Source organism: Podarcis filfolensis, assembly GCF_964270895.1.
Source record: "Podarcis filfolensis genome assembly, chromosome: 13".
In the NCBI taxonomy this organism is placed as follows: Eukaryota; Metazoa; Chordata; class Lepidosauria; order Squamata; family Lacertidae; genus Podarcis; species Podarcis filfolensis.
The window spans coordinates 264,863-274,677 of NC_139615.1; the positions used below are offsets into that span (position 1 = coordinate 264,863).

Here is a 9,815-nt window from a genome sequence, read left to right on the forward strand (position 1 = left end):
CTCGCAGGGTCCTTTTCCCACCTCAGAAAGTCTAAAGGTCCGTCTGTGGCAGGTTCTGAGTCATGTCGCAACCTGCACAGCCCCCACAGAACTGCAGTCCCAGCCCAGATTGCGCAGTCGCCTGAAATGCCAAACCCGGTTCCTATTTATTTACTTTCCACCTTATCTCCGCACAGAGAGTTTGTCAGAAATTTCATTGGTGCGGCCCCTTCAAAAGGCATTGTGGCGTGTTTGGGGATAGATATAGCTGCTGGGAAATGTGGGGGTGGCCTGGGGGGCGCCATCCTGCCCCCCGGGCAAGGCAGTGCAGCACCTGTGGGCGACACGACACCTTCGCCCATCCTTGAAAATTTCCTTCTTGAGAAAACAGCGGGCGGAAAACCCCATGAGGTCATGGAGGAGGAAGCGAGAGGAGGAGGGGGGGGGGCATGCTGGATTCCCCAGACTTGACTCACGAGGAAGCTTTGCAAACCGAGAAGTGAAAGCAGACTGTGGCCTTCCGGGTTCTGCTTTCGCCTTCAAAGTGAGCACGCAGAGAGCAAGCGAAGATCATGAGGGCAGAATCCTCCTTTGTGCAAAATTATTTATTTTTTTAACCATTTCTATTTACATATCCTTATGACATATCATTTGGTCTTCTGGCCCTCGGAAGGTTGAGGCTGAGAGGAGACATGGAAGGTGGAGCAAGCTGGCTTTCTCCCGCTCTGGAGGGCAGGACTCGAACTCATGGCTTCAAGTTGCAAGAAAGGAGACTCCCACTAAACCTCAGGAAGAACTTTCTGACAGCAAGAGCTGTTCAACAGAGGAACGGTCTCCCTCGAGAGATGGTGGACACTCCCTCCTTGGAGGCTTTTAGCCAGAGGTTAGGTGGACATCTGTCATGGATACTGTAGTGAAGATTCTTGAATTGCAGGGGGTTGGACTAGATGACCCCCAGGGTCCCTCCCAACTCTACAGTTTCTATGCTTCTGTACAAAAATAAGGGGCAGAGGGAAAGACACACGGGGTAAAGTGCAAATGGGGGGGGCAGCTTTGGGGGTTTGGCTGCCAGACACACACTCCAAAAAGCCTTTTAAGAACAAGAGAGAGATTTTCAAGGGACACCTTTTGCACACAACGGGATTCCAGTATCTACATTTCCCACTCTCCCCCCTTGGCTCAAAGTCCTTTCATGGCCCCCCGCAACTCTTGGAACAAAGTGATGCAGCAGACTTGCTGGAAATTCTGGCAAAATCTGCTTTTTGCTTACTCCAGCGGCCGCCAGGCTGCCTTCAGGTCTCCTCACGATGATGCGGCAGGTGTATTTGCTCCTCTGTTGAAAGGGGAAAGAGGTATTCGTTAGGACGATTTGAGTTGCAGCCCACAACCTCTGGAGGGCTCCAGGTTGCCAAAGGCTGTTCTGTGGAGGGGGAGCAGAGGAGACTTCCCCCCGCCCCCCTCCTTGCCCACCTGGGTCTCTGAGAGGAACGAGGGTTGCCCGCCGCTGCCGGTGTCTCCTGCGGCACACCGCGATGGTGGCAATGGCCACGGCAACCAGGGTGACAGCCAGCAAAGAAAGCACGACTGTTGGTGAGACCCCCCTTTCTGCCGTCTGGGGGGCCTGGCTAGCGGGCCCGGCTGCCCGGGGATCTGCAAGGCAAACAAAGAATTTCGAAGCACAGTCAAGGGACTTTAAAGAGGGTGGGAAGTCCCTTTCCAGGTGCCCCAGTCCTCCCAGCACCACACACTCACCGTGGCCGAGTGGCGCAGCACTTCTGGTTGACGTGGGGGGCTGTGTTGCATCCTTGGGGACCTCTGGAGCTGGATGCATGGCAGGGGTCTCATCGAGGACCCCCACTGAGGTCTCATCAAGGACCCTCAGCGAGACCGTGGGGGACTGAGCTGAGAGGGGGGCTTGGGAGGTGGAGGGCTTGGGTGCAGAGGTGAGGGCCGGCTTGGGAGGCGCAGGACTTGGACTCAGCATCACAAGACCCTTTTCTGTGGGAGAGAGAAATGCACACTGAGACGGCTGGGGGGCAGGAAAACAGGCCATTCACAGGCTCATAGGATTGAGGGTCCTCTAGCCCTGCAATAATAATACAGTTGTACCCTGGAATTTGAACGGAATCCGTTCCGGAAGTCCATTTGACTCCCAAAACGTTCCAAAACCAAAGCACGGCTTCTGATTGGCTGCAGGAAGCTCCTGCAGCCAATCGGAAGTCCCGCCAGACGTTTGGCTTCCAAAAGAATGTTCAAAAACCGGGTGTGTCACTTCTGGGTGTGCGGCGTTCGGGAGCCAAAACGTTCGAGAACTAAGCTGTTCCAAAACCAAGGCACGACTGTAATGGTTATTTTATTATTTATATGTTGCTCATCTGAGCAGGTTGCCCCAGCCATTCTGGGCGGCTCCCAACAAAATATTAAAGCCTTGAAACATTAAAAACCTCCCGTTAGAAGAACAGGTTTTTAATGCTTCCAGGTGTCTTCTAGTGGAGGGATCGTGGCTGAAGGTTCCCTGATGGGGGGCTGTGCAAATTCTGTCTGAAAGCCTCCACCTTCCCAAGAAGCCCTTTCCAGAGTCCAGTTGGCTGATGTCCTCAGAAAGTTCAGCCAGAATCTGTGAGGGAGGCTGGGCTGAGAGAGGCAGGGCCTGGGCACCACCCTGCGAGCTTCGTGGCTGCCAAGTGGGGATTCGAACTCGGGTCTCTCCCAGGTCCCCGCCTGTCCACTATGCCCCTTCACTTCTCTTTTTTTAAAAAATAATATTTATTGCTTTTCCAACAATTTAAACAAAACGAAATAAACAATACAATACAAAAACACTACATAATATAACATAAAAACACTACATAACACTAACACATTAGACTAACAGAACTAAATGAAAACAATTTAAAACACACCAAACAATTTCATTATCTTATCTTTCATTCACTTATTTCAGCGACCTCCTCACACCTTCCTTTTTGTATTCCACTTCTATTAATTGTTTCAGCAATTCCTTTCCATCTTCCTCTGTTTTCTAACATATTATTATCTTAACATTTCTAACCTTATTTTACTCTAATAATCTAGTTATACTTAGTTCCTTATCACATTTCTACTAAAGCCATATCACTTCATTTCCACCTTTTTCTAACATTCATTAATTTTACAGTATTTCTGTAAATAGTCTTTAAACTTTTTCCAGTCTTCTTCCACCGACTCTTCTCCCTGGTCTCGGATTCTGCCAGTCATTTCTGCCAGTTCCACACTATGCCCCTTCACTTCTCGCCAGCCAGAGCACCCCTAAACCTTTTTTTTCCTCTTTTTCACTCACCTTTTTCAGGGAATTCTTTCATCAGCGCTTGGACCCAGTCACTGCTCTTTAAGCCGAGGTAACAGTCTCCTTGGGGGAACGTGAACCTGCCGAGGAAAAGGACGGAATGGAGCGGAGGGATGGAGGTGGAGAACCAGGTGGCTGGCAGAGACGTAACGGAGCCGCCGAAGGATGGCAGGCAGGGAGAAGTCCCTTGTTTGAGGCTGGTGAGGGTGGCCTACTTACTTGACTAAGTCCATGCAGGTTTCCCAGTTTTTCATCCTCCCAGGGTATTTGCTTAATTTCCCCTGCTTTTTGGAGTGTTTCTGGCAGGAGCCACAAGTCCCAGCAGCTGCTCCCTCGTTCCCTAGAGCTGTGGAAAGAGAAGAGCAGAGCTTCAGGAAAGAGTGGAGAGCGGAGAGGGCCGTTTTGGCCCACAATGAATGAGGAAGAGAAGGAGGAGAAGCAGGCAAGGGCCGAGTTCTCTTTGCCCTGGGCCCAGCAAAGGGGGCTTGCTTTCGGGGTGGGGTTATGCTTAATTCCTAAAGGGAACAAGGTTTGGTCAGCGTAGAACACCTTTGCAGCGGCTGCCCATTTGCAACCGGGCCGTTCAAGGTGCTGCTGTTAGCATAAAGGTAAAGGGACCCCTGACCATTAGGTCCAGTCGCGGATGACTCTGGGGTTGCAGCGCTCATCTCGCTTTACTGGCCGAGGGAGCCAGCATTTGTCCACATACAGCTTCTGGGTCATGTGGCCAGCAGGACTAAGCCGCTTCTGGCGAACCAGAGCAGCACACGGAAACACCCTTAAAAGTTCGAAACCAGTTTACCCATGAGAACACTTTGCCCCTTCAACTGGTGGAACTGGCACTGCTGCAGATGCCACACAAGGCCTGTTCCACATTTACAAGAACCTGATCTTTTAGTACGGCCTGCCCTCTGGAACTCCCAGCCACTTGATATGAAACAGGCGCCTTCCCTGTGTTCTTTTTGGCACCTGCTGAAATTATTGTTGTTTATGCAAGCCTAACCCAGATGCACAAAAAGCTGATGTGATTTTGACGATGGTTATGTTAAAACCTATGCAGGATTTGAAGGGCAGCAGCAGAGGAGAAATTGTAGTTTAATGATTTAGAATTAATGCATATAACGGATAAAATATAAGTAATATAGCAGCTATATAAGTTAACAAAAGGATCCCATGGGTGACCAGTCAAAGGATACGAGAGTTTTGTTCGGATTGTACTGTAAATGAATTGGTAAAATTTGAAATAATAATAATAATAATAATAATAATAATAATAATAATAATAATAATAAATATTATTAAAAGAAGAAAGTCGAGGTAATTCTGATTTGTTTTAGTATTTTAACTTTTGTATGCTTTAAAGGTGATGACAAATCTAGACAAGCAGAGACATCACCTTGCCGACAAAGGTCCGTATAGTTAAAGCTATAGTTTTCCCAGTAGTGATGTATGGAAGTGAGAGCTGGACCATAAAGAAGGCTGATCGCCGAAGAATGGATGCTTTTGAATTCTGGTGCTGGAGGAGACTCTTGAGAGTCCCATGGACTGCAAGAAGATCAAACCTCTCCATTCTGAAGGAAATCAGCCCTGAGTGCTCACTGGAAGGACAGATCCTGAAGCTGAGGCTCCAAGACTTTGGCCACCTCCTGAGAAGAGAAGACTCCCTGGAAAAGACCCTGATGTTGGGAAAGATGGAGGGCACAAGGAGAAGGGGACGATGGAGGACGAGATGGTGGGACAGTGTTCTCGAAGCTACCAGCGTGAGGGAGGCAGTGGAAGACAGGAGCGCCTGGTGTGCTCTGGTCCAGGGGGTCACGAAGAGGCGGACACGACTAAACAACAACATGTTTTAAAGGAGGGTTGTGATCTTTTTTTGTTAACCACTTTGAGGTTTTCCATAATCATTTCATACATTGTATGAAATAATAATAATAATAATGCTGCACAATCCTGTGTTCAGTCTCAGCTGTCCCTGCAAAAGCTTCAGGGCAAATAGATGCAGGGCTTTTGTCCACCCAGAACTCTCTGGAACTCAGTTTCCGGCCCTCTGGGTGGGAGCCATTATCCATTATAAGAGAACAAGGGAGGTGTTAATGGTGAGTTCTGGCACCTCTTTTCCTACAAAAACAGCACTGGATAGATTGCTTCATTTCCACTTTCGAAAGACTGTAATTTGTCATTCCAAAACTGGGGAGAACTTTCCTCCCTGTTTTTGCGCAGGAGCACAAGGGAGCCCCCACCCCCACCCCAAGATGGCACTAAAGCAGGAACATTGAGGGAGCGGTACACAATGGCCCACAAAGTGAAATGACTCGTGTGAACCCACCACCAATACACTGAGATGGCATTGATGGTGTGTTGCCTAGTTAACCGGTGGAACTCCCTTCCACAAGAGGCAGCAACGACCGCCAACCCAGATGACTTTGAAAGAGGATTAGACAAATTCATGGCCCCAAAGGGGACCCATCTCACTTAGTATCCTGTCCCCTGAGTATCCAATTGCCCCCCCCCAAAAAACTTAGGAATCTAGATAGACTGCTTCTGGGCCTGGAGGTTCCTTAAGTACATGAGAAGAGCCTGACCGCTGGATCCAGCTCAGCCTCCTCTTCCTCCGGTGGCCAACCAACCAACCATACATAAATAAATAATTTCAGTGCTATGTCTCCTTTCCACAGTTCAATCCATGCTCAAGGCTGCTTCTAACATGAAAGAAACCGTCACAAATGTAGCCATGAATGACAAATCAAATGTTTAAAAAAATGTAAAACCAAACTGAGCAACTTCCACATAAATCACAGCAAAGTCTAACACAAAGACACAACACAAAGCGAGTCCTTTTGACTATCAGTAACAGCACCAATCGCTGCCCCCAACAGAAACCTCCAAAGCAAGACCCCGGCCTCAGCTTTTGTAGCTGGAGTCAGTCCATTAAGGACGTGAATGCCCAGAAACTGGCAGGGCTCCTCTTTCGCTCTCCTTGGACTTCTGTTGCAGCAAAAGTAGCAAAGGCTTGAGGAATGTGGTAGCGTTGCTGTTTCCCCAGAGGCAGAAGAATAAAGCAGGAATTCTGGCATGGGTTTTAATTTGTTAACTTTCTGTGTGCCTTAAGGCACTGTATTTCTCTCTCTCGATTTTATTGTTTCATTTCCCCCCCCTTTTTTCAACAATCAAGCTGTGCACACATTTTACGAAACAAAAATAAACAGAAGAAGGCCGTTTCCGGAAGCCTTGAAATCACTGGGTGGAAGGTATAGGTTTTTAATTCTAATTGTTTTTAGACTCTTGGCATTTGTTTTCAGTTACTAAGGGTGAGGGTTGTGAGACGGCATGAAAAGAACCTGCTGGATCAATGGCCACGAGCCTAGATGGATTCAGAATATTAGACAAATTCATGGGGGAACGGGCCTGATCCAGCAAACTCTTATTATGTTCTTATGTGAGGGGGAGGGGGGCACCAGCTTGGAAAAGCCCGAAGAGCATGAAAAGCAGCGTTAGAAACTCAAATATATAAGCTAATCACCAGATGGCACCTTAAACCTAGGTTACAGTCGCCGCAACAAAGTATGCCTAGGAGCCATTATTATTATTATTCATTTCTATACTGCTTTATATTTCATTGAAAAAATCTCAAAGTGATTTCCAACACATTAAATCATTAAATTAAACAAATTAGAATAAAATTTGGCCAAGGCACAGTCTGACCCCTCCTTTGGTAATCCTCACAGAACTCTAGCCCAATGGTTGCCATGAATTTGATTTTGAATTGATTTTAAAATGAATTGATTTTAGAATGCTATTTTACTTTTATTGTTGTTAGCCACTCTGAGCCAGACTTCCGCTGGGGAGGGTGGGATAGAAATAAAATTATTTTATTATTATTATTATTAAAAGAAATTCAAGCTTCCAGGAAAATATTTCAGATCCTTCTCTAAAGGGCATTTTACTTCCCCCGTATTCATTTACCTATTCAGTTTTTAGAGCTGCCTCCTAGCCAAAGGACTCTAGGAAGCCAGTGTGGGGCGGCGGTGAGAGTGGCAGATGAGGACCCGGGAGATCAAGGTTCAAACCCGCACTCAGCCCTGGGTGGAGTCAAACACAGCCTCTTCACCTCCCTTGCAGGGTCGTTGTAGAGATTAACTGGGGGGGGGTGAACTGTGTCTTCCTTGGAGGAAAGGGAGGGGTATAAATGCAATGGATCAGCTCTTCCGCTGACCTGCTTAAGAAAGCTGGAGGGGCCAGCCGGATGGAGATGTCCACTGCCAACGTGGCATCCAGAGATCTGTCTCCATGTGGTCACAGATGGACCCACAACAGTTGCAAGATGAGCCTGGCTGATTCCTAACACGGGTGAGAAGAGTCTGGCTGCTGGATCAGGCCAACATCATCCTGGACTGACCAGACACCCCAAAGCGGAGGCCACAGGCAGGATCCAAGCACGACAGGAACACTCTACAGTACTTGGTCAATTTTGAATTTGCTTTTAGTAACACTTTGCGTATTTTGCATTTGTGGTGGCACTGTTTTGTATTTTACAATTGCACCAAACATTAACCAAAAAGGATCACTCTCCCCACTAGTGGGCCCCAGAAACTGGTCTGAGGAAGCCTCTGTCCGTGGGGGCAGAGCAGAGTCACCACTGACCACGCGGGTCCAGACGTCTGGTGCGATGGACGCCATGCAGAGGGAGGGAAGCAGGATAGAAACTTGGTAAGTAACTAAACACATCCCAGCCTTTCCTGCTGGGAAGTTGTGATCCAAAACATCTGGCGGGTTGTGTTTTTCTTTTTTTGGTGGGGCAGGAGGCTGCCCTAAACAAACAACAGATTTCTTGTAGCCAAAACCCCCATGGGGCTGAGAGCCTGGCAAAGTGGGGGGGTGTCTTGCCCCAAGGACCCTGTTCAGCCTTTTAGGTGCCACCCGAGGGAGCTCCAGGAAGGGGTCCAAGGGGGGGTGCTCCTCCGCACAGAACGGGGGGGGGGGCTTCTGCAATAGCTGCTCTGAAGGCCTCAGTTAAGAACATCAGAAAAGCTTTGTTGGCTCAGTCCAGTGTCCCTTCTAGTCCAGCGCCCTGTCCTCACTGGGGCCAAATGCCCCTTCAAGGTGAAGGTAAAGGGACCCCTGACCATTAGGTCCAGGCCAACTCTGGGGTTGCGGTGCTCATCTTGCTTTATTGGCCGAGGGAGCCGGCGTACAGCTTCCGGGTCATGTGGCCAGCATGACTTAAGCCGCTTCTGGCGAACCAGAGCAGCGCATGGAAACGCCGTTTACCTTCCCGCCGGAGCGGTACCTATTTATCTACTTGCACCTTGACATGCTTTCAAACTGCTAGGTTGGCAGGAGCAGGGACCGAGCAACGGGAGCTCACCTTGTCGCGGGTTGGCAAGTCCTAGGCTCTGTGGTATAGACCACAGCGCCACCCGCGTGCCTATAAATGCCCCTTAGAACCAAGGAATCCAGATAGACTGCCACTGGACATGAAGGCTCCATCAGAAGAGCCGGCTGGATCAGGCCAACGGTTCATGCAGTCCAGAGCACGCTGTTCTCCCAGTGGCCAAGGAGCGCAAGGGCCACTTCCCCCCCCCCCCAACTCCAGCTCCGGTTTCCAGAGACTGGCATTCAGAAGCGGGAGGCAGAGCAGCCCTCAGTAGCCCCCTCCTCCTCCATGAATTTGCCCACCCCTGCCTCCTGCCGGAGGGAGTTCCGCAGTGAAACTCTGCGCTGCCTGAATCAGGGGTTCCTCTTCCCGGTCCCCCCCCCCGAGTCCTGCGCCCTCCCCGCCCCGCTCCGCCGCCCAGTCCTCCTTTCCCCGGCTCCAGCCCCTCCCGGAGCCCCGCGCACCCGTCGGACGCCCGAGAGGCGGCCCCCGCCCGCCTTACCTGGCCCCGCCAGGAGCAACGCCAGCAAGACGGGCAGCCGCCACCCCATGCTTCTCCTTCTGCCTCCGAAAACGAAAGGGACCCGGCGGTGGGACGGCGCCCTGGGACTTTCCGGTGCCAGGAGGCGGAGGCGGAGCGCAGCCCCAGCCCGGAAGCCTCTCCCTCGAGGGGGCAGCGGGGAACTCCCCAGGAAGAGGGAGCGGAACGCGTGATCGGGGGGGGCCCATTGGCCCAGCTTCACTAGCCTCGCTATTTCCCGGGGTGGGGGTTCATCTCCCACATTTGGGATCCCTTTGAGTGCCCCCCTCCCCGTCTAGGATGAGGAGAGAAGCGGGGAGAGGTTCTCTCCATCCACACCGGGCGAGCATGGATAAAGGTCCATCTGAGGGAAAGTCCGTCTCTGTCATGTGCCCCCCCCCCGCCCTTCCTATTCACCTTGAAGCGAGAGACTCGAGGAGCTTCAAATCCAGTCCTCTCGCCTCTCGGAAGATGCTTCAGTGCTGCCATCGACTGGCTGACATCCCATGAGCACATCGGAAGAGTCCTGCAGCCGCTGGATCGGGCCCCACAGGGGTCATCCATAACTCTCCCCTCCTCCATGAATGTCTCACATCCTCTTTAAAGCCCCCCTTGTT

At 50.5% G+C, this 9,815-nt stretch overlaps 1 protein-coding gene across 1 annotated transcript; it reads right to left on the bottom strand.

Annotated features, from left to right (window-relative positions):
- Window positions 1–569: 569 nt before the first annotated feature.
- LOC310746955 (uncharacterized protein) lies at window positions 570–9,362 on the bottom strand. The gene is made up of 6 exons (XM_083581229.1): window positions 9,181–9,362; window positions 3,524–3,650; window positions 3,299–3,384; window positions 1,732–1,977; window positions 1,450–1,629; window positions 570–1,312 (listed from the first exon to the last, which is right to left on the bottom strand). The coding sequence occupies exons 1-6, from the start codon at window positions 9,227–9,229 to the stop codon at window positions 1,272–1,274; spliced, it is 729 nt and encodes a 242-aa protein (XP_083437355.1). The 5' UTR covers window positions 9,230–9,362; the 3' UTR covers window positions 570–1,271.
- Window positions 9,363–9,815: the final 453 nt, after the last annotated feature.